Source organism: Ambystoma mexicanum, chromosome 3q (assembly GCF_040938575.1).
Source record: "Ambystoma mexicanum isolate Mex_15411 chromosome 3q, UKY_AmexF1_1, whole genome shotgun sequence".
Taxonomy (NCBI): Eukaryota; Metazoa; Chordata; class Amphibia; order Caudata; family Ambystomatidae; genus Ambystoma; species Ambystoma mexicanum.
In genome coordinates, this window is record NC_090926.1 from 265,953,746 (window position 1) to 265,978,931 (window position 25,186).

Genomic DNA, 25,186 nt, shown 5'->3' on the forward strand with positions numbered 1-25,186 from the left:
AAAAGCAATGACAGAAAGCTTTGTTCTCCCATGCGGTGTCCCGCAGGGTTCATGTATGTCTCTACCTCTGTTTGAAATGTTGGATTCCAAAGCTGTAATTTATGCAAACTATGCAGATGACACCCAGTGCCTGATTTCCCTTACGGGTAATGTGGATGACTCCATAACCATCAATTCCACTTGTAACCACATACATAGGTGGATGTTTTTCATGGCTTTGCGTTGAACAATTCAAAAACTGGAATCGTGATTATAGGTACCTCATATAGGCTTTGTAATTTGAATCCGGGATACCATTCCTTCAAAGTGGCTGAATGCATTCTCAAAACTCTACCAAAAGTTAAGACCGTGGATGTTATCCTGGATCCAGAGTTGAGTATGAAAGCTCATGTTAGCCACCTCGTTTCATGCTCCTTCTACTATCTGAACCTTTTAGCTGTCATCCGGTCTTTTCTCAACCAGAGCAACTGTGCCACTTTGGCTCGTGCCATCATTGGGTAACACCTAGATTATTGTGCAAGCCTACTGCAAAGCTCGGGACAGGGAGAATTGAACCGACTCCATGTGCTCCAAAACAATGCAGTTCGAGTGGTCTGTGGACTGCATAAATCAGATTATGTACCGGTGGCCAGGAGATCTCTGCATTGGCTTTCGATTGGGAAACAAATCATCTTTCGTACCTTTTGTATTGCGCACTCCTGTCTGTTTGAAAAGAGTTTTGCTTATCTCTCCCCATTGCTGAGATGACTCCATGTTAGACGTATATTAAGATCAAACAATTCTGGCCTACTTTTGACTCCAAAGGCAAAACTCTCCATTGTTTTAGAAGGATGCTTTCATAAAATAGCTCCTCGCCTCTGGGATGCAGTGTAGCCGGATCTGACGTCATGTTCCTCTCTGGTGTCTTTCAACTGCAACCTTAAAACCGTTTTATTATTTGAATTAATCACACTTTCTAGCAAACCTGATGAACCCTTTGTGTTTTCTATTGTGTGTCTTGTCTGTGCTTCTATGCCCAAGGCCTCGTTCCAGCATGTAACACATAAAATAAATACATTGTAGCTGTAAAATCCCCCAAAGAATTATTTGGGCTTGCATTACTTTACATGATCCACTCTGACCTTCTATTCGGAACGTGGAACATAAAGCTTGTTTAAACGGCATTTAGTTTCATGTGTATTATGCAATCTGCATAATTTTAAAGGCATTTTAGCAAAAGAAAGCATTATTTAAGAACATGAAACCTAAACCTTTTCGAATAATTAGATAAACTAAAGCTTTGAAAATGTGTGATGAAGTGCTTAAATCACCAACATCCCAATGTAATCACTTCACTAAAGTGTGTGTCCTGGACAAATCATTTAATCTGCGCCTTATCTTCAGGTCCTGGAATTGATTCAGTTCACAGCGTATGTTATTATATATGCATTTATTTAAATTAAAAAAGCCTCACTCATGGTTGACTTCAGTGTAAACCTGCTCCTTATGTAATAGTAGTGGCCATTCTTGTATCTCACACCACAACGTCACTTTTCTCTTGTCTTGCTCGTGGCAACTTCTCATTTTGTCACTGCCAATGTCCTTTTCTATGACATTAATTCTAATGATGTCAATACATGTGCAGATTAGAAGGTTTGCGTATATTTTGACGCACAGGGCCTTGGGTAACCCAGGACGAGAAATCGAACAGGTCAGTGCTCATTATCATAATAGTCCTGGGGGCTTGTTTTGTGCTGTGTACGAGTTAACGTGCCATTTGCGAGTATGAGTTTTTGCGATATGGGTGTGAATAGCACCGTACAGAACCACGCACACTGCAGGCTGCTTCTTGTGCACTTCCACCCTAAGCCAGACACTCCCACATTTCACATTCACTATCCCACATCAGTCTCTCGTGCACTAAATGCCCCCAGAACCCTTTGGCAGCAGCACCCTGCCAGCATGGATAGAGAGAGAGAGATCCCTTGCGAGTGGTTGCAGTCTCTTTTCAGAGAACACAGTGATAGAAGTACCAAGGCAGAGTCCGCAGGTGATCAGTTTACTGTGCTTTCTGTCACATGTTCACACTATATTTGCGAGCCCACTCCCTGCTACTATTCCTCCCCCCCTAAACGGTACCCATGTATTAGGATGGGGTGGGTCGACTTGGTGGGGCCTGCCAGGGGTACACGCCCTAATTTCCCTAGATACATGAGCCCTCTGGGAGTATAGGCACAGTATAGACATCCAGGTTTGAGGAAGAATCAGGACCAGCTGAAGATGCATGGGGGGGGGGACATTTCAAAATTAAGTGCGGGGGGGGCGCTACGGAAACCCGTGCTGCCATATTTCAACATATAAATGTAGTGATTTGGAATCTACAGTGTCAGAACAGTGTTTTGGGTGACAAGCACTTAGTTTTGTATCCCCCGTGTGCTTGCCCGAGCACACAATATATAAGGAGTGGGAGGAATTCTTGGAAAGGTGTCTGTTTTTGTTTTCCCTACTTCACACATTTTTTTTTTCCTTATTCCGTGTTACAAGTCTCCTACGTTTGCATGATATAAATGTGCCAACTTGTGCCTTGATTGAGTTGCAAACCCCTATTTGTTTGTTTGTTTGTTTATTTTATTTATATAGCGCTCCAGACCCTGGAGTAAAAGGGCACTTAGGACAGGTTGCAAGGCAGAATATATATATAGAATTTGCAGTAATACAATTGTAAAGTTATGTACAATATATACAGACAGAGGTGGTTAAAACTTACAGTTGAAGCATAGGTGAGGCATGTACAATATATACAATTTTGTGGTAGGCTGGGTCAAACTTAGAGTTGGATTTTAGTCAGTAACCAACCAATGACAAGTTTCCTGAATAATTGGAAGGATTTAGTCGATTTAATGTTCAAAGGCAGGGTGTTCCAGAGTTGAGAGGCAAGGACCATGAAGCTTGAGCTCTTTTAGCGGTGAATCTGGGCACGGTGAGGCATAGTGTTGGAGGATCTAGTGATTCTGTTGGCAGGTTTCATGGTGAATTTGTTGGTGAGGTAGGGAGGGGCTAGGTGGTTAAGGGCTTTGTAGGTAAGGCAAAACGGTAAGTCCATTTTTTGTTGAATGGAAAGCCATTTGCATGATATTCTGATGGCGGATATATGCTCACGCCTAGGAATGTTTAGTGCTGCTCGTAGCTCATTGTTTTGGAGAACCGTAAGTTTGTTGATTATAGAGTGGTTGGCACCTAGGTAGAGGCTGTTGCAGTAGTCTAGCTTGGATTGTATGAGAGCCCTAGCCAGCGTGAGGCAGCTATTAGTGGATAAAAAAGGTCTACAGGCTCTAATTAGTTTCCCTGTGTAGGCAGTAGCTGAAGCAGTCGTGTTAACTTGTTTGGTGAGGTTGGTATTGGCGTCGAGATAAAAGCCGAGGGTTTTCACATTTTTGGCGACTGGGATGGTGTTACCGTCGATGATGATGTTGGAGTAGTCAGGGCTCAGTTTTTGTAAGTTATTAGGTGATGCGACAATGAGAAGTTCAGTCTTCCCATCATTCAGGCAAAGGCCATGTGTGGCCATCCATGCCTGAATGATGGAGAAGCTTTTGTTGATCCTGGTGACATCAGCGCTATAGTTGCCCGAGATGGCGAGGAGTATCAGGGTGTCATCCGCATAGTTGGTGTAGGTGACACCCAGATGGTCCAGTTTGTCAAAGAGAGGCTTTGTAAAGATGTTATATAAGGTGGGGTTCATGCACGGTGTGTGTGACTGCAGATTAACCTGGGAAATGTTTAATGCATTTTTCAAAATAGAATGAAGAAAGGCAACCAGCATGGAACTAGAAGACCTAAATAATCTATTATGAAAGCTATTACGTTTTCTTTTTTGCCAATGTGCGGGGGCCCATTTCAGTTGAAAGAAGGAGTATTGGTAGGCCTAGGCGGACACCTAATTTGAGTGCCCCAGTCTGTTTCCAAGTCGGGCCTGCCCTTAGCTACATGGCTGATTGCTTTTGTTTAACTGTGTAGTAGGAGGGCTTTGGTGATTTATGAGATACACACATGGTGCAAAGCTCTGCTCATCACACTTCAGAATCAATTTTGGGGAAACAAGTGGTAGCCGCAGCAAGCTTCTTGATGTACAAGACTAGATAGAGCCAGGAGGCCTCCACCTTGCAAGTAGTGCATAGCAAAGGGTTAAAGTTACTGTATCTGGCAAAGAATAAACTGAGCGGCTGGTATCCCAGCAGTAGAATGTGTTTGGCAGGCCCTGGTATCTTACCACTCCCATTGGGAGCTAGCTAAAGGTTTTTTGGTGAGCTTTCAACCCAAAGGCTTTCCTATTTAACATCTCCATTCTTTACTCTCCAGGACAGCAACACTCCAGGCCTGGTACCTAACCAGCGGTGGGTCCTTGCCAAAGGGCTCTGAGGCTATGACTGTGGCTTAATAAATCCTTCACTCGATTCCAAGACCCATGTTGTCCAAGGTCTATTTGGGGGCCTGTGGGCAGTGCTAGATTTCTGGGGTTGCGTCTTACTCCTGCCTCCCAGGAGCAGGGTGCGGGTGGGTGTGACAGTCTGCTCTGCTGAATGTGGCCTTTCTCTCAGTCCTACCTTTCTTTCTTCTCTCCCCTCTGCCGCTGACTGGGCCTGTAGTGTGTTGGAGAGTCGGACGGCAGGTAGACAGTCTGCAAACATTCTAACCCGAGGCGCGGCAATTCTACCTGCCACAAAAGGCAGGTAAGTCTGATTTTCTTTCTTTAACTGCCAGGAGAGCTGAAATGGCAGTGAAAAATGTACGCCCATTTTCTGCAGAAAGTAAATGATTCACCAGTAAAATAGTGCGAGCTTCATAAGATGGTTTCCACCCAGTGGATCTCAGTCGCTATGTTCCTCTTTGGTTTTAAGGCAGGCAGTGAAGGTCTATGGGATGATGACCTGGGCCAAAGTGTAGGACGTCGTAGAGTTTGGAAATATAGTTCTATTACGGGGCTCCTGCAGACATTTTCAGTAAGGGATGTGTGCATGTTTCACCTAATGGACCGTAAACCTGTCAGCAGGTTCCACCTGTCCCTCCACCTATCTGGACAACAGGTGCTCCTTTTAATATGAAGAGCAGATATACACTTACTGTGAAGTGTTTCAAAGATTTCACCCTTTCAGCAGTTTTCTTCTGCTTCGTTGTAATGGGTAGGACTGCGGCCTCCGCTAGGTCTCCTCCCCTCCAGTTGCCCTATAGAAGCCACATTCCCACGAACACAGAAACTTCAAGACACGAAATAACCCAGACACAAAGAAAAGCACTTTGGCTCCCTTTCACACCTCCCACCAGCTTGAGGCCTCGCATCTGCTGACTTGGGCCTCCAAGTTGCCCTTCCTCTCCAGGTCGGATTAGCTGCTGGCCTTGTTAGAAACATGCCTGGCTCCTTGGTCAGAGCCATACAACGGGCCCTATCCGAATGCCAGCTTTATTATTGCCAACACGTGGCCCTACTTGCGGAAATGCTCATTGGAACTGCTACCTCCATCCCAGTGGATCAGACTTAAGAACAAAACGATAACCAGACCTAAACTGTCTAATGTACATGGCACAACTTGGTCCCCACTTTCCTCCTTGATTTTTTAATACTGTATCGGCATTGAATCTGTCCCAAGACTCAGACTTAATGACTGTTATGTGTTCACAAATTCTGCTAGAGGCATTTTTGTTCGCCCATTTCCCGTTATGTGACTAAACGTGCTCTAAAGGTAATCTTGAGCCTTTCTCCTGTTTTCTCATTTTGTGACCTCTTTTTCATGAGCCTTTTGATACATACAATCAGTCACCAGGCATAGTGGGCAGACTGCAGCTAAGGAAGGCCATTCGAAGTGTGGCCTTGAACAGAATTGCATCCTACAAACAAGAATACGCTTCTTATGTCTGATTTGCTTCTTCCTATCGACCCCTTTTGATAACACAAAGGAAGCACTGCAAGGCTCAGTTCAAGGCTGTTGCCAACACTATTGAATCCTACTCGATATCATTGCAAATGCAAGTGGATGATACCCAAAAAAATAGCTTTCCAGCTGAGGCCCGTCTCGTGCACCTCACAAAACAATGCTCCACAATCCAGTCTTGAATTAGTATCAGACATGTAGAAATGGCCTGTACCCAAATGCGTCAAAAAGCAAGATCATCTTCCAGGGTCTGAACATCAGGCATCTTCTCCCCTTTGACAGACCCTCCTCAGTGCCCCCGCCCTTTCAATATATTGAAAAAAATGTTGGTCAAGTACCAAAGATGAGATTGGAACTCAAGTCTCCATCTTTCAAAGTCTGCAATGTAGCCAGTAGACCATAATACTCAAAATGTGGATTTCGGGACCGGACACAGCACTCCAGACATGGCCAGCAGACCTAGAGGGTGGTGGGGGCGCGGTTGTAGGGGGGTTGCTGGAGGCGAGATTTAAAGCTTGGTCTTTGCCAGAAAGATAGCAGAAGTGGAAGGTTTTGTTGGAACGCTCTGAGGTTTGCCGGCTTGTCTTTGGTATTGGGTACATGCTGGTGGAAATTATGCCTGCTCATTTAGCAGTGGAAATCGAGCCTTTTCTACTTTGTGTCATGCCTTCCGTTGGGGTTCCGCTTGCGTTTAGGTACTAGTGGAAAAGGAAGCGGAGCAGGAATTTCCTGGCCCTCCGCCTTGTGAGTGGCGTGGGCCTTTCTTGGTGGCGGTCCTAAAACCCTGTCGCTCGGGCGCAGTCAGCGGATTGTTTATGTGAGTATCACAATGGCTTTTTTTTAGAAACATCCCTTGTGGCCTGTGCTATTCTTGGCCTCATGAGTAAGATTTGGCGTTCCCAGCTGTCCTTGTGTACAGAGCCATCAGAACATCTCCTTCTCGAAGCCAATGGAGCGGCGGTCACTTTTTCCACGTTCAGGATGTCCCCTCACTACCCCTCTTGGTGTTCAGAACTTGAGCTGCTCTCCTAGCGACACCGCCCGACTGACTGTGGTTTTTATTACCTTTTTGTGTTTATTTGTGCCTGTCTAATTTTCTCATTAAAAATGAAAATGTGCTTTCGCCCCGATCGGGTGACCAGGGGGGAGAGGTCTGGTTTCCAGGAAACTTCTGCAAAACATTAAAATGCCCAAATTTAACAAAAAAGTCATTGAAGCAAGATCAATATCGGGGACCTTCTCTGATGAATGGTGGCTGCAGGGAAAATCTGGTGTAAAAGTTAAAGCATGAGCATAGCCTGGTGCTGTTAGAAGGTCCAATAGATTAAATAATACACAGTGACGAATGAGATAAAGGAGAGTGTTTTGAAATGATGTGGAAGCTGTATTAGGGACAGGAAAGAAATACAGTACGAATAAAAGGAAAAATGGGTTCAGGGGGTAAGGAACAGAGGTGAGCAATGTACACCCATTGACCCACTAGTGGCCCCATCGGAAAATGTCCATCATCGGTGCATTACAAAACACTGTAGAAAAAGGCAGAGCATCGTTCTGAACATGTTTTAGCCATTCAAAATGCTCTTGAAATAATTGTACCTATCCAAAAAATGACCTTCAAAGAAGCTAAATATACTCCAAATCTTGTGGTAAAGAAGTGATCTCAAATTCTCTCTGGTTAACCATTTTGGTCTGTCCAGTATATTTCAAGGCTTAGCCCCCATGATCTTTGTCTATGTCTATTGTATTGACTTTGGAACATTGCCGCAGTTTTGGTTTGGAAAATCCGGTCACCCTACTGGAATATGGCATCTGTTTGAGCAGAACATCCTAAATTGCTAAGTAAGCGAGGACATAGCATGGAGAACAGAGATTAAAGAATGAGCAAGCTGTGACATAGTGGACACAAGGGCTGAATAATGAATGTGCTGCGACGTAGCAGATTTTAGTTTGGTGGGTGGTGATTGGACCATGGCCAAATCATCGAATATAACTGTCCCTCAAAAGTACAAGCCATTAGCTGGGAACAGCAGCGGGTGTATGTTTCTTTAGCATTTTGATTAAGGATTGTTAAACGGGATGTCTTGTTAAGGGTTTCGGCGATTCCGATTTTTTTTTTCATGAGGCACTAAGGCCAATGATCGACAAAGTCGATAGGTCTGGCTATTCTTATTAAGTAGACGTTTGCTTGCTACTTATTCTATTTGTGTGTGTTGGTTGTGTGGCTTGGTGGAAGGGTGGACGGATGAGAGAGAGTTAACTTGGTGAGATTTAGTTAGTTGATGAATCGGTGAGCTTCCATGTATGTACAGATGGCTAGGTTTATTTACAGGATAGAAGGATGAAGGAGGAGTCAGTGTTTGTGGTTGTGTAGAGGGGTTAGTGGGTGGCTAGGAAGGTGGGCGAGTGTATGTAAGTTCATAACTAACTTCAAGTGCACTCCCTGTCCAGGAACTCTTTGTCCAACAGACACAGAGTAAACCACACCTAAAAGCAAGCAATGAAAATCGAATGATGCAACGTTGAATAAGCCAACATCATGCAAAAACCATGCAAAAATCATGGAAGCAAAAAAAGGCACTCTTGAGATGTAGGTTTTCAGAGCTGCAAAAGTTCTTTAAAAGAGACGCAGAACCCTAAAAAAGCAGGAATGGCCAGCAGTGGTCCAAGATGGCTGCTTGGATTTTAACAGCAATCTGAGATCTGGAAAAGGGAATGAATTTTGACTGCTTCTGCGTCTCTGATTGCAGAATAGTTACACTTGGCCACGAGGTGTAGAATAATTACACACCAGCTCAGAGCAAGGCGCAGGAGCTGCAATCGGGGGCATAGGCAAGATGGCAGCCGGGTACAGGCTCACCTGTGAACAGAGCTATGGCTAGGATCCCTGCTGCAGAGGGCCCAGTCCACTTCCCCAGCTTTGCTCTGCCACCACAGTTTCCTTTTCGAATGGGGGGAAATGGGAAGGAGACAAGCGAGCAGCAGTATGTACATTGGGTTTGTTTGTTTGTTTGTTTAATATTTATTATGCTCACCAGACCCGAAAGTATCCAGACGCAGGCAGTAAGAAGTCATACAGCTTAGTACACAGGTTACATTGATTACAAAAGTATCAGAAAAACATCTAATCTAGCAGTTATACATTATATGTACATACAGTAAACAGTAGTCAAGAAATACAGATAATCTATATATAGGAAGATGTACAGTTGTTTACAGGTATGGTCAGTTTCTGCAGGTTTATTTAACCTCATTCTCTAGGAGCCATATAATTAGATTTTGCCTAAATTTAGTAAAGGTTTGGTCCATTCTAAGTGTGGTAGTTAGTGAGTTCCACAGTTGAGCTGCTTTGACTGGGAAGCTGGTGCCCCCAGTGGTGGATAGTTTAAAGTGAGGCACCTGTAGGCAGTTTGAATTCACTCGTCTTGTAGGTCTAGTTGATTTTCTAGAAAATCTTTTTATTAGATATCGTGGTGCTTTATTGTTTAGGCATTTATGGATAAGGGATGCTGTTTTTAGTCTGATTTTCTCATGTGTAGATAGCCACTTGTATTTCCTTCTAGTATCAGAAATATGTTCTTTCCTAGAGATATTGAGTGCGGCTCTAAGAGCATTATTTTGGAGTATCTGTATTTTGTTAATAATGTATTTGTTAGCTCCAATGCATAAGGCGTTACACTAATCTAGTTTGGATATAATGAGGGCCCTGGCTAGGATCATACAGCTGTTGGATGAAAGGAATTGTTTACCGGCTCTAATTAATTTGCATGTGTATGCTGTAGAGGAAGCTAGAGTGTTGACCTGTTTAGAGAATGTTAGGGTGGAATCTAAGTAAAAACCTATAGGTTTTACTTCCTTGGCAACCTTAATTGGATTCCCATTGATGATGAAAGATGAGTATTCTGTGCAAAGTCTAGTGAGAAGAGATGCGGATCCCAGAATGAGAAGTTCTGTTTTGTCATCGTTCAGACAGAGGCCATGCGTGGCCATCCATGCCTGAATGATACTGTAAATTCTGTTCACCAATGCTAAATCTGTGCTATAGTCCCCAGTAAGTGGTAGGAGGATCTGGGTTTCGTCTGCATAATTAGTTTAGGTGATACCCAGATGGTCCAAATCATCAAACAGGGGTTTGGTGAAAATATTATACAAGGTTGGAGAGACACAAGAACCCTTGGGCACCCCACAATACATGGGGATGGGGTCTGCAGCTGCAGATGTCGAGAATACCCTCATGGTTCGGTCGCTAAGTAATGATTGTATCCACGCTATTGCCTCGCTTGAGTAATGGGCAGCTGAGTCCAAGTGGCTACATAAGACATTATGATCCACTAAGTCGAAAGCCGCCGACAGGTCAAGGAGGAGGAGTAATGCAGGTTTACCATTGTCTCTTAGTTTGTCTTTTTGGGTTTAAGATCGATGAGTGCTGTTTCTGTGCCATGTAATGGCCGGAAACCAGATTGGCAGGAGCCTAATAGTTGGTTAAGTTCTAGGAAGTTCTGGATTTGGATATATGCGACCTTGTCTAAGATTTTCAACAGGAATGGCACAGTGGTAATGGGCCTGTAGTTAGTCGGAATGCAGGGGTCTAACATTTGCTTCTTGTGGAGTGGGAGTACCCAGGATTCCTTAAGGTTGCTAGGTATTGTGCCGGATGTAAAGGAGGCATTGATAAGCTTGGTAATGAAGGGTGCTAGATATCATGAGGCGTCCTTGATAAGTTGAGCTGGGCATTGGTCACCCCTACAGTTGGATGGTTTGAGACCCAATATAACTTTCTCGACCTCTATAATAGAGACTTTGGAGAAGTGAAATTGGGAGACATGTTTGATTTTAGGTGGTGCTGTTTTGTTAGATGGTGACGCTTTCTTTAGAGGTATCGTGGAAGTTAGAGACGCTTTCTTTAGTGCTATTTTATTTTGAAGGTTAGAAACTTTGTTGGCTAGCGCATGCTGGATATCAGCGCACCATGTTTTGTCTTTGACACAGTTATCTTGTGATATGATCGGAGTTTCTAATTCTTTTAAAATAATGAAGAGCTCCTTCTTACTAGAATTCGCTTACGTAATTCTATTGTTGTACGTTTCTTGTTTAGCCAAGAGGATGTCCTTCTTGTATTGGGATGAAATATTGATTAGCTTTCATTTGTTTTCCGTGGTTTGGTGAAGTTTCCAGGCAGTTTCACATTTCTTTTTGTCTAGTCTTAAGTTTTTTAAGTGAGGAGTAAACCAATTGTTCAGATGGCTTTTAGGTTTACTATTTCTGAGTTTTTGAGGGGCGATAGTATCAAGAGTTTTGTTCATAACTTTGTTATATTCTTCAACTAGGAAGCTAGGATCCATGTTGTCGGGTAAGGAATTGAGGGTAGGCAAGATACACGTTAGTAGTTTGTCTGCTGTGATATTTTTCTTATTTCTAGTAAGTGTAGAAGGGGCAAAAGATGGTTGTAAGGTGGGTCTTTTGGTTGCTAGTGTAAAATATATCAGGTAATGATTCGTCCAGATTTGGGGTGAGATGGAGGTGATGGAGACATTACAATTGTGATCTGCAACCCAATTGAGAGTTCTTCCTTTGTTATGAGTTGGTTGGTTCACTCTCTGGGTGAAACCGAGTTCTGTCAGGATGTTGGATGCTGCAGTGGCGTGTTGGTCGTTAGTGTCATTAAAGCCTATGTTGAGGTCTCCTAGCAATAAGGTTTGGGAGGTGTCCTTTATGTTTTCCGATAAAATTGTGGAACGGTCTTCAATGAAGGTATTGAGAGGGCCAGGGGGTCTGTATATAAGGTGGATATTCAATGTTTGCGAGTTGGCTGTGGGTATTTTAATTGACATAACTTCACATGATTTGATATTAGGCGAGGGTGATATTCTCATAGAAAGATTAACTTTGGCAATGATGGCTAGTCCACCGTCTCGAGCTTCACCTCGATCAGCTCTAAGGATAGTGTAGTCATTTGGTACGGCTAGGGTTAGCGCAGGGCCTGCTGCCTCGTGAAGCGAAGATTCTGTGACAGCGATGAAGTCGTAATCTTCTGTTAAGATGACTTCGGCTATTTAGAGCTCCTTTAAAGTTAGGCGAGGGCTTATCTGGAGGAGGTGTGGTCGTACTGTCTGGTACGGCTGAGCGGAAATGAGCCCTAGTTCTTTTAGTGTGGGATTTGTTGTTGCTACTGTTCGTAATGGGGCTGAGCTTTAATAAGTGTTTGTGAGATACTTTGCTTTGGAGGTTAAAGGTAGTCTTATATCTGATAAGTGGATCAAATATTGTCGGTAATTGTGCCCGAAGTTTGTAGTTTCTAAGCACAGTGTTGCAAGGAGTCATTTGTAAAGGTAGGTTGGACTTGTACATGAGTAGTTTAGGAGGCAGGGTACTGTTGTCCGATGTATCTGCTAAGCTAGTTGGTGTAGACATTGTGTATAGTACCATAAGCGTAAGTAGGGTGCCCAGGTAGAATAGATTAGACAATGTAGGGTGCATAATGTAATATTGTAATGTACAAGGGGGGATGAGATAGATCAGCAATAAAGTGTTAACTGCACATGCGGTGCAGTTGGTTACTATAGGGTAACCAGATACATTCGCTAGTGGACTAGTCCAGTAGAAACAAGAGTAGCATGCTGGTCAGTAGTTGCTGTGAATTGTCATGAGCATCATTTGGCTATAGCATTATTCTAAGGATAGCATGCCTAGGAACTAGCAAACTATGCAGCACTATTGGCTAGTCCAAGTAGTGTAGGCAGCTGTGTCTCCTGTGCAATGTGGTAGAGTATAGGCTAGTATACAGTTGTTGGGCTGAGTTTGACATGGGCACAATAGACTGGGTTCAGCAAATACACAATAGGCTAAATTTGACTTAGGCACAGTGGGCTAAATATGACTTAGGCACAGTGGGCTAAATTTAACTTGGGCACAGTGGGCTAAATTCAGCATGGGCACAATAGACTAGGTTCAGCAAATGCACAATAGGCTAAATTTGACTTAGGCACGGTGGGCTTAATATGACTTAGGCACAGTGGGCTAAATTTGACTTGGGCACAGTGGGCTAAATTCAGCATGGGCACATTAGACTAGCATCCGCAAATACACAATGGGCTAAATTTGACTTAGGCACAGTGGGCTAAATTTGACTTGGGCACAGTGGGCTAAATTCAGCATGGGCACAATAGACAAGGTTCAGCAAATACACAATAGGCTAAATTTGACTTGGGCACAGTGGGCTAAATTCAGCATGGGCACAATAGACTAGGTTCAGCAAATACACAATAGTCTAAATTTGACTTAGGCACATTGGGCTGAGTTCAACATGGGCACAGTGAAGTGGATAGCTGCCATACGGCGGATGCAACGCTTATGTGGAAGGAGTGTTGTTACAGGGGGAGAGAACTCCGAGGCATCAATTTTTGTGCAGCGGTATTAGAGGCACATACATGCGAGTATTGTCCTAAACATTGTTACGAACTAAAAAAGTACTAATCTAAGAGCTGGACAACTGAGAATGATGCCCTTTATCAAGTGGATGAAGTCTAGATTCCAGGCAAAGAGTGGGTGCCATCATAAACGCAGTAGTTCCGGTCTAGGAATAAGATATGGCGGTAAGTATCTGTGGGAATATCTGCGCTTAGTATTAGGCTTAAATGTGCCCGGTACTAGTCTGTGGTACATACAGATTGTGGGGCCCTGCAGCAGTCTGCCCTTGGGTGCAGTCCACTTAGAGAGCTAATGAGCATACGTTTGTCTTATTGACACAAATCAGTTGCATACAGAGTAGTTACGAACAGCAGCATAATTGGGCACCACAGTTAACGGCTGGGGGGATCGCAAGACGTGCATGCTAGCAGTTAGAGAAGGCATTGTGGAAAGAAAGTGACTATGGTTACACGTGGGGAGTGGCAAAAGCAGCATGGCATTAGGAGACAATAGTCATAAATACATAGGTATGATATTGTGTAGGTCCCCAGGGCAGGTTGGTCAGTTCGGTAATGACAATGTCCAAAGAGTTTATGACACAGTCGGGTGGCGGGCAGTGCGGTAACGTGGGTTAACCCGCCAAAGATGGCGGCACCGCTCTGGGTAAAAGCTGGATGGCAGGCAAGCAATCGCGCGTAAGTGGTCGTGGCTGCTTGAATTTGCGAGTGTTTTGGGCGAAGGGCATAGATCCTGGCCGAGGTCTGTACACCTCCGGATAGGCTGGGACAGGCGATGGCCTTATAATCGTGGGCTTTTCGGGAAGTGGACCGGCTCACGCCGCCGGTGGCTGATTGGCTGCTATATCGCCAGCTGCAGCCAATCGGGAGCACGAGTAGACCGGCTGGGCCATTTCAGGGAAGTCACTAAACAGGGCGGCCATCTTAGAAGGGGGATTTCCTCATGTGGGACAATGGTGGCCGTTCCAGCAACGCTGCCTCCCTGGTGTCGTTCATCAGAAGTGTGCACTTGTTGCAGTGAATGAGAGCAGCACAACAGGTGATAAATAGTGGTGGATTACCACGAGGGATGCGCTAAGAGTAATCTTTGATTTGGAAATCCATACAAGGTGCTATGGCCAGGTGGCTTACCCACAAAGAGCGCCAAGATGGGTGGAAAGCATCTAGCAGCTCCGGCTGCGTGTGGAGCTCCCGCTCCTCCTGAGGGATCAGCAACCTTAAATCAAGAGAGGCCTGACTAAACAGGGAAGAGGATAGTCCAGACTGGGAGAAGTGGAATGCTTTTGGCCCTGGTAGTTTGGATCCGGGGCCTGGATCATTGATGCTCGGATCTGATTTTCTCTCTCCACTGGTTGCCACACAGACTGGAAGAGTGGCTAAGTTAAAGGGACAGAGCATGGGCCCTACAAGAGATACCCACGCTGCAGTGGCCTTTAAGCAAGCAACAAAGCCGAATGCTCCAGATGCTTCCCTTATAGTTTAGCACTGCTGTGCCTGACATGGCTCGTCTGGACATCTTTAAATATTACTAGGTAGCGAAGCTTCACATGCTGACAAGTGGCTGAATCAACTATCATCCAAACAATGGAATAAGACGGATTAAGTAACTGGAAATGGTTAGGAAGAGTAGACTGTTGGCTATATAGGTGCACCTACAGTTAAAAGAGTGTGGGGATAGACCAGTGCTTAGACGAGGACTTGCATCCTTTCCTGCTTCGGCTAAACAGTTGCATCCATAAAGGAAGAGGGGATTCGAAGCAAGAAAAATTGGTGGTTTGAATATGGAGCTCATGCTTTCCAGTGCTCCCCAGTGCTCCCCAATTAGATCCCCTTTCCTCCCTATACCCCCAGTGTAAAGAGCCTTTCAAAGTAGTTGAAGGACAAATGCACCCTTTTCAGATCAGACATCGACTGATGAGTAAGGATATTATGACAAGGTCCTTCAAAAGCTTTGAAAAAACCATCTCCTCTCAGACATGTAAAGGCTTGATCACTAAGCTGCACGAATCTCTTGAAGCTCCCACTCGCAACACACACACACACTTTCAGATGTTGTTCTTGGCCTACATGGCCACAGGCACAATGGCTTGGGTAAAGACCTTGGTCATATTAACTAAGGGCTTATTTAGACCAGGGCATACAATGCCTCCGATTGTGCCAAAGAACAACACTATAAAATAGTGTTTTGATAATACCTTCTGCCGGCTTTGCATGAGGGGGCATCAAACCTATTTTACAGGGCATCCAGAGGGGCCAGTACATGTATCCATATCTTTATTTATTTGCATACATGCATACATACATACATACATTCATACATACGTAGGTAGTAACAAGCTATTTTGGTCATGAAGGAGCGTGAAAAAGGTAATATAGCAGCTAAACAGGAGACAGTGAGCCTCCTATAACGGGGAGAGTGAGTGTCATGACAGTGTTTGAGAAGATAATGGGAACAATATGGTGGACAAACTTAGGACAAGTAAGTGTCAGCGAGTAAGCAGATGGCCAGCTAAGCATGAGCTGTGACCTTAAACTGTTAAGTGCTAATCCAGTGTGGAAAAGAGAGGGCAGAGTCTGGTTAGCGCTGAGGGAAGGTGTAAGTAATAGGAATTTAGAGGTGAGTCAACAGGGTAGCTCAGAAGTGAGGAGGTGGGCTTTCAATTTGCTTTTGAATACATTGATGTGAACGTGTTTCGAACTGCAGAGGTGAGGGAGTTCAAAGTAAGTGGTGCAAGAAGAGTAAAAGAGAGGGAGCGAGAGGAAGCACAGGGTCGGTTAGGTGCCACAAGGATAACGGAGGAGGCAGGGTGAAGTCGGCGTGAGGCTTCATAGGGCTCATAGAAGAGGAGAGATACAGCCATGCCTTACCGTTGGATGGATTTATGATCTAGTAGGAGAAATCTGAATTTGGCCATGTTTTGCATAGTTGGATTAGCAAGCGCCTTGCTTCTTCAGGAGAGGGATGAGAGTCGAGGGATGGGTTGAAGAGATTAGGTTTGACATGTGTAGGTGCAAGAGGATCTGATGTGGCATAGTAGCGTTTAGCCTTCATCCCCAGTGCAAGGACTTTGTCAGTGTTGGTATGACTGAAGTGTGTGATAGAGGCAGTGACAGATGGTAGAGTAGGTGGAGTGAAGAAAGTAGCAGGAGGGAGGAAGAGGAGGGTGATGTGAGAAACCTGAAGGTATCTGACTTACTAGTTCCCGGGAGTCTGTCATCCAGGTGGCCAGGACACAGCCATCGCTATTGGATCCAGTTCCTGGGGGTGGACCAGTGCGGGAGGATCACCTGGATGGGGGGTCCTTGGGGAGTGGGACACCGATGGGTGAGACTCAGTGTCCCCCTTTTCATAACACATTTCTTATTCTACCTCATAGGATACTCATACACTCAACCCCCTCCCCCTTTTTATGACACTTTTGCACACCACGAAAGAAGACGGACAAACACCATTGCCGTTTGCCTGGCCTATCCCACCACAAGGGTCAGGCAAAGTCAAGCAATTGACCCGAACCGCACACACCTGACGGCCCTTTCCCTTCCCCACAGGGCTAAAAGATGGTGCACAATGCAAGCAAGGCAGACCGTACGACGAGAGAGCTTACTCAGCACGGCAGTTCAAGAGGAGAAGAAAGACGGCACAAACCGAGAGGGAGACAAGGAGAGAAGCGACATTGCCCTTTCCGACCAAGGCCCGTGAAACCTCTGCAGAAGGAAACGTAAGACCGCAAACAATAGCTAGCGTGTTTTGAAAATGTCAACGGTACACGGTGCCTTCCTCTGCTGATCATCAAGCCTGGGAGAGACGCTTGCCACTGTGGTACTGGCCTAAAAGGCCAAGCCGTTCATCACAGCCGGTGAGTTGAGGGGAGAGAGGATAAGAAACCGAACTGTGTTGAACGAAAGTAGCCAGCGGCTAATTGGAGAAAGTACAAAGAACTGTTGATACGAAAGGGTAAAATCAGCTACTGAGGAGTCAGGCATCACGTGGGTGCTCCCTCAGGAAACTCTGCCCGACTACCCTATTGTTGAAACTACCGTTGCCAGAAGGCCTTGGGAAAAGGCGCTAAAGTGGTCATACAGGGGTCTCGTAAAATTCTCTGTACAGTCAGGTCTTTGACTGATAGATGATTGTGAATGCCGATAGAGAGGGGATGAAGCCAAAAGTCCCAAAGAACAGTGTGTTCACAAGAGTGAACCCGGTAGAGGGATGTCCATGATGAACTGTTTAAAAGGACATTAAGCTTCGTGAATCTCGCAGAAGAAATTGTGTTGAAAGTCATAGTGAACCCAACAGATGGGAGACAAACATTCGAGAGGTGTCTGAGCCCGGAAGAGGGGATACAAAGGTGAAAAGCTATTACCCATCGGAAATGGCCGTAGTGAATCCGACAGAGGGAAGGCCAGCATTCAAGAAGGGTCTGAGCCCAGAAGAGGGGGATCCAGGGGTGAGGAGCCATCACCCCACCAACACATGAATGTAACAAGGACATCTTTTGCATACAAGCCAGGGTGATCCCAACGGAGGGAAGCTGATATTCGGGTGGGGTCTGAGCCCGGAAGAGGGGGACCCAGGGGTGAAGAAATATCATCACTTCCACCGCAATCGGGAAAGAACTGTTGTTTATTATTTTTGTACACTATCAGACCGAGGAAGCAAGAAAGTTAACCACCGAAGGTACTGATATTGCAAGGAACTTTTTGGTGGATCTGAGCCTGGAAAAGGGAGATCCAGGGGTGAGAAGGCCTCACCCAGCGCAAAATCAGAAAGGAGCTTTGGTTTGTTATTTCTGGAATACATCAGGCCCTCGGAGGCAAGCAACGTTTTGCAGAAAAGAGACTTAACCATCGAAGGCTCTGATAGCTGGGAGCGGAACTGTTGGTTCGTGCTGGGAAGGTTCGAACGTGTGCTGTGCTCAGGAGTTCCATCTTGTCCCGTGCTCAAAATGTGGGGAAGGGAGACCCCAACTACCACATCCTGACTTATCATTTGTGAACTTAAGAAGAACCTCATCCCACACTCTTTGTATTTAGCGTAAGGATTGGCAATAGGTTTCTCTTAGTATAGGTCCTTTTATTTTGACAAGACGCCACTAGGACTACCTTATTATTATTTAATGGTTGTAGCTTGCTCCCATCTTAGATTTAGGTTTAGATTAGGTGTTTTTCCAACCCGCATATACAGTTTAATAAACACCCTTGAACTGTGATCACTTGTGTCTGTCTTTACTTGCCACCATAAGTTCCTTACAGTGAGAAGCAAATCCCTGATTTTGGAGATTTTGGGAGCAACGTTTTCAGCAAGGTTACTAGCTGAAAGCGTAGAGTTAATAGTTGTGGGTTTATGCAGAGTAAGAGTGAGTTTAGGGTGCTTTGGAGTCAGCGCGATGATTGGAGTGCGTGTCAATGAGAGAAAGGTAGAAATCCCTTTTAACACTGTCAGGAAAATACTTCTCAGAGGGCTTCACTGTCAGGAAAGTACTTCACCACCTCCTCTTCACCTAGGTGGGTCTCGGCGGCCCATCCAGGTGAAGAGGAGGTGGTGTGTAAGTCCCGGGTTGCTCCGTTGAGCTTGCCTGGGAGAAGAAACCCCTGGACTGCCCAGTGGAGCGACCCGGGTGAAGACGCAGCTCGCCCCCTGTGTTTCCACAACGCATTGCTTAGGCGGCAGGCCAGGAGGAAGCCTGTCGCGCTGCAGTGAGCAACGGGGACGCTGCCGGCTCTGTTAATGGTACCCAGGTTGTGCGCTGGCCATAGAGTGGCCCCCAGCCAACAGAGCCCACCCATCGACTTAAAGGATGCAGCGGTGATGTCAGGTGGGCCCCCCAGCACACAAGACCCACCCTAGAATAATATATATACCGCACGTCGCGGCAGTGATGTCGGGTGGGTACCCCAGCCAACAGGGCCCACCCTAAAATATTATATATACAGCGAGTTGCGGCAGTGATGTCAGGTGGGCACCCCATCCAATGGGGCCCACCGTAAACTAATATATAGATAAAGCGGGTCGCGGCGGTGAGTGTGCACAGTACCCAGCTGCATATGGGGGCTGCCCAGGACAATATAAAGGATACAGTATGTGCGGTGGACCCACGTGGATGGAGCCACCCTGGAGGAAGAGGAGTGAGCCAGGCCTCCCTGTCATCGGTGGAGCAGGACCAAGTTCATCAGCCAGTGTCATCAGGAGCAGCCCTGCACATTGGACAGACCTAAAGTTATTATGAAGGGGTGACTGACTGAAGCAGTCACCCATTGTAATAGAGTGTTTTATGTTGTATATATGTTGAGTCTATGTATATATGTATGAGTAGTTCTCTGTATATGTGTTTTAATGTTATGTAGGGTAAATGCTAAGTACGGGAAGTAGAGAGTTGGTATATTAGGGGCATTTTAAGTAGGGTAACTGTTGAGTAGGGATAAATAGGATATAATGTAGATGGCCATTGTTATTAATTGGGAGTGTAGGGGAGGTACCCTGGCGTGGGGTAGAGGGATAGGTTGGCGGCCTGCCTGAGGCCGCCGTGCAAGACGGGACCATCAACAGAGGCCATCCTCTGGCCTCTCTCTCCATGTGGGTGGTTACTGAGAAAAGGGGCCTGGTTGTGGCACACTCATCCTTAGCGTCCCTGAGACCCCTCCAAGGAAGGGTGAGCTGACGTGTTTCAGCCGCGTGTCTGGGGTTGCTGTTGTTACTCTTATTCATAAGGGAATTGCTATAGCATTTCGGTGCTGGACTGCCCATGTGGGCGGGACAAAGACTGATAAGCAAATGGGTATTTCCCATCTGTGAAAGGTACAGTGAGCAAAAAGTGATGGCTGCGAACTCTCAAAGTGGGGAAAAAACCAACAGAACAGGTTATCATACCATGTTCTTTCTGGAGAGGGGCACCTGCTACCTTTTTGAAAACTGCTCCTGAGGTGGTTGAAATCAGGGGTACCAAGTATGCAGGTGCTTCCGAGCCCCAGCTCCCCAGCCACCCAGGAAAGGCCATTTTAATGGAAGTCTCTATACGTTGCAATGGGACATTTTCTTTTTTTTCAGCTCCTGCCCCTCCCCCTTGACTCCTGCCGGGAAAACCAAAGGTCAACGCCCCTGGTTGAAAGGGGCACAAACTGAGGAGAAACGCGACATGGTGTGGGGGCCGGGAGGTGAATGAGTGAGTGGAAGTTAATCCCTAGACAAGCCTGAAATTAAGATGTGATTCCTAGATCATCTAGAAGTGGAAAAGTGAAAGGACTCTAGAGTCCAACATTGAATATAGTTCGTAATGCCACACTTCATGTGATGAGAGAGCAGGTGGCACCAGAAATCCATCAGAGTGATGGGCAGGCAAGCAGACGCGATGTGGCTTGCACTCGACTCCTTCAGCTGCACCTGCTCTCTCACTGCTCACTGTTCCTGTTGTCCACAGTGTATTGCTGTATCACTATGTAAATAACACGTCCTGTTTTCCTTTCCCCCAAATTTGGCCAGGCCTACATAAATGGGATCCTTCCCATGCTGGACCTGGTCTGTTTCAGTGATGGAAGATTTCCCTGCTGCTTCCTGTGTTGTAAATTGTTAGTATGTCATCAAAGTTTACCATAGGGAATTAGGCGAGCGAAAATTACCAATGGAAAATGTGTGAAGCCTCTGGTGATGGGCTCTGCAAGGGGGCAGTGCCAGGGGAGGAGTGAGTAGACCAAATACATAACTTTTGGATACCATTCCGACCACATTTTATTACACGGTAAAAACTCAAAGCAACCATCCAAAAATGTAACATTTCTAACAAATAGACTCTACAACAAAATCATCATATTTTTTACAATTCTTATCCTATAAAGTGGTCCAGACGGACCATTACTCCCACCCCCCCAAAGAGGTGCATGGTGGTGAGACCCTATCCCCTCCCCACCATGCCCTTGGGGGTGGCGGAGAGGGTCATACCAAAAGGCAGCCCCTCCGTTACCGGCCCCTAGCTGCTCCCAGATCCCGTCCACCCTGCTTCCCAAAATGCAGTATGTTAGGGACATCAAGTTACCAACTGTACACACCATGCAAACTGACCTTCATTACATTGCCCCACCCAACCTCTCGACCAACCCTCTACACTCCCCAATTCCCGGCTGTGCCATTTCAGCAGAGAAGGTGCGGCCTGATATATATCCTTTATAAGCGCAGGACTTCCATCGCCCTATCTCCTTAATCTGCTTCTCTTCGCACCCATACCCTGCCGCATGGTGGATGCCACAATCGGAAAGGAGTGTGGGACAAACCCACACCTCCGACCCCAACGCTCTCCAAACACCTCTGAAAGATGTTCCTGAACTGACATTTGGATAGTGAGGAGCCATCCCTATGCATGAACAGCGGGCCTCCCTGTCTCCCATTTACACCAGGGATGCCCTCAATAGTTTCACCGGGCAAATTTCCGCCATGGTGTGCACTGTTACTGTACTCTGGGCCCCCTTCCCCTCCTGGTATATTTTTTACCTCACCCAAAACTAAACTATAGAATCTCCCACAAAAGAAAAGTCCTCTGGACAAGCCTCCAACCAATCGGACGTGGAGGTCCCCGCTAACTCCCCTATCCCCAAGGCGCCAAAAAATACGTCAGAGAACGCTGCCTTAAAAATATCTCCCACTCATCCCTACAGATCTCCCCTAATTCCCTAATGATAGAGGCCAACTTCTCAGGATCCAGCCGGTCAATGGTTTTCTTATTGCAAAGTCAGCGAGGGTGGCGACCTACCCTACAATCCAGCAAAGAACCAAATGGTGGCCATCTTGGTTCTAGACCCCCCCCCCCCCAGACATTCCTCCCGACCGCAGTTGGCAAAGAAACGTAATCACAGTGTCCCTGTAAAAATATCAGATAAGCCCTGCACACAACAAAATGCCCTGAAACTGAAATCCTTAATCGTTTTCACATAGGCCTTCTTAGACTTTCTTGACACTGACACCTCAATCAGTGAGGCTACGTCCAGGCACCAAGCCCCCAGAGTATCTCAGGAAAGGGGGTCATCACCGGGTCCGCCCTTGGTAGGTAACACTGGAACTCGGACAAAACATCAGCTGCGTTATTATTGCTAGGTACATGTTTTGCCTGAAAGCGTACATTCCTGCAGAGGCACACAGTACCAATCTCTTTAACAACCTCAATACCACTGGGCAAGCATTTCTTTGGCTGTTAATGACTACTGACATGCAGTTGGACCAGAACATCCCTGCCCCTCAGTTCCTCCCACCATATAGTTAATGCCACCACTATTGGAAACAGTTCCAGAAATGTAATGCTCTTGGTTAGCCCACTCTCAGCCCATCCGGCGACCCGCCGCTGCCCACACCATTTGTTACCCAGTGTGGCTCCAAACCCCACGCTACCTGCGGCATCCGTGTAGAGCCCCAACTGAGCACTGTTCTCCACCTCTGATGGCCAAACCTGGACCCCTATAAAATTGAGAAACTCGTCCCAAACTACCAGGTTCTGTTTCACCTGATTGGACAACCTAGTGTGATGATATACCTTAGTCAATCCTGACATGGCTTCCACAATTGCCATGGAGAACGGTCTCCCCATTGGGATAATCCTCAACGTGAAGTTCATTTTCCCAACCATGCTCTGAAGCTGCCCCAAAGTCACTTTCTTAGACCTAAAACGGGTTGCCACTGCCTCCCTAAATTCACAAACTTTGTCCCCCAACTCGCAGTCATTCCCAAACTCCAGGAAGCACAGCAATGTTGTTGGGCCCTCCATTTTCTCTGCGGCTCGGGGCACCCCCAAAGTGTCTGCCACTTTCTGAAATGCACTTACCACTCTTCCACACTGATCCAAGTCCTTCTTACTAGATAGATGCTGTGTGCACTGCTGTGCAGCTAGCCCATAGACCCATTGCCCTGGTCCCCCAATCCAACAATACTTTTCCTGCCTTGACACTTCTGAACCTTTCATCATAGACCAATCATGCCCAGAATGCACAATCATGATAAATGGAAAGCACCAAATGAAGACGGTAGTTTCTGGTGGAGTTTCGGACATTTTTCAAGTAATAAGCAGAGAATATATATTGCAAAGCCTGTTGCCCAATTAGCCAAGGGTCTTTCCACAAAAAACGTTCTGTCTTTTCATTCTCCCTTGGGGTCCTTAATCACCTCCACCCTCCTGTAATCCAGCAGGGAAAACATGTCGACATACTTTTACTTCCGTATTTATTCCCTAGTATCTTGTGGCACATGCCATGTGATTATACCTGGTATTGCTGCCTATAATGGGGTGGAGGCTGCTACAGCCTGCCCGACCGTTGGCACAATAACCGCTGCCCCTGTTGTGGGCACACCTGGTCTAACCGACACTCTCTCCTCTGTGGTTCCACTAACGCCACCTGTGGGTTTGTGCCCACTGCTGCTGCCCCTCCTAAGGCTGCCCCTGCTCCCCCAGGTGTCCCCAGAGAGGCCCCACCCGGGGCCCCTAACCCTGTGTTATTCTGAACTCCATGGCCCGATGCCACCCCTAGAGGCTGTACTGCTGGGGAACACCGTGGCCCAGCTTGCCTCTGGGGCCACCCCAGTGCTCCCACTACCAGGGGCCCCTCTGTCCGTGGAGCTCCAGGCCCTGCTGGAGAAAACCAAGGTTATTGATGGGATCCCCAATATTGGCCCCAAAGGACCAGCCCATGCCTCGTCCTGAGGGGCCAGGCAACTGGGACTCCAACAGTAACCTGGACCCTGCTAACCGTTCATCTCCCAAGAGCCACTCAGAGGCCCTCCTTCGTTCCCTAATGCAACCCTTTGATGCCCTGCCATGGCGTCGGGCGGGCCAATCCTGAGCTTGTGGTGAACCTGAGGGAAGTTGCCCCACAGGCGTCCCGACCCTACCGGCCACCACCTGGGGATTGCCCTGGCTCACTGAGCTCAGTGCTTCTGTATTCCCGGTGCCCCCCACCCCGTGCCTGTTATATGCCATGGGTGTGGGGGTAGTTATAACTACTATTTCCAATGGTGCTGGTGGGGGCACCAATACAGTGCCCCCTTTCCTCTTCTTAGCCAGGGGGAAAGCAGCAGTAAGTGCCACATTTTTTAGGCGGCCCATGTAGTGGTAGGCACCCCCTCACCATAACCCCCATTGGTTCTATGTGATAATTTCGCTTTTTGTAGGTCGCCCAACAGAAATATTTCTTTTTTTGGCCGCTTTTGGCCAGCCTACAAAAAGCAAAAACCCACATTGCCTCACCCTCATCCCCAACCCCACCATCCCCAACCCTGCCCCAACGGGATTTGTTCAAAATTGGGGCGATTCACCCCCTGAACTCCCCTCCCTCAGCACTCCCCGAAATTAAACAAACAAAAAAATAACCAACATACACACGCAACACACACACACTTGCCCGTACACAGTTGCAACTGCTTTCGTGCCCTTTAGTGCCTGTCAGTGCTTGCGCACACTTGTGTGTGTCAAAGGGGTGTGACAGTTCCATTTAGAAAGAAAGTTCTGTGCGGTCAAGGAGTGGTCTTTCGAAATCGATTTTTGGGTTAAAAGATCTTTATGAAAAAGACATTTTCACCTAGAACACCCCCATTCACTCCTGCCCCTCACCCCTCACAGGAGGAGCCATTTCTGATAGTGCTCCGATTACCACTTCTAAAGCTCTGCCCCGCAGCAGAGCAATCACAGCTACCAGTTTTGTTGGATCCATCTCTGTCACATATCTAGTCCTAGAACAAAACCCCCTCCTTTTGTTTCATTTTTTTCTTTCAGTACGCACTTTAAATTCTGTTTGCAACCCAGTTAACTCCTAGACCAGGCCTTATTTTGGAATGTGCCCCTGTAACTTGCAGCCACGCAGTGCAGAACCTGCACACCCCATTTGTAATAC

General features: G+C 46.5%; 1 protein-coding gene across 2 annotated transcripts in view; it reads left to right on the plus strand.

The window, feature by feature from the left end:
- BLOC1S1 (biogenesis of lysosomal organelles complex 1 subunit 1) overlaps window positions 1-25,186 on the plus strand; it is a 164,873-nt gene that overhangs the window by 111,986 nt on the left and 27,701 nt on the right. Inside the window, exon 3 of one of the 2 annotated variants that reach the window (XM_069653724.1) lies at window positions 4,626-4,709. The exons of the other annotated variant lie outside the window; for it this stretch is intronic. Coding sequence (XP_069509825.1) covers window positions 4,626-4,709 — 84 coding nt within the window. The remainder of the gene's footprint in view (window positions 1-4,625; window positions 4,710-25,186) is intronic. 2 annotated transcript variants of the gene reach the window in all.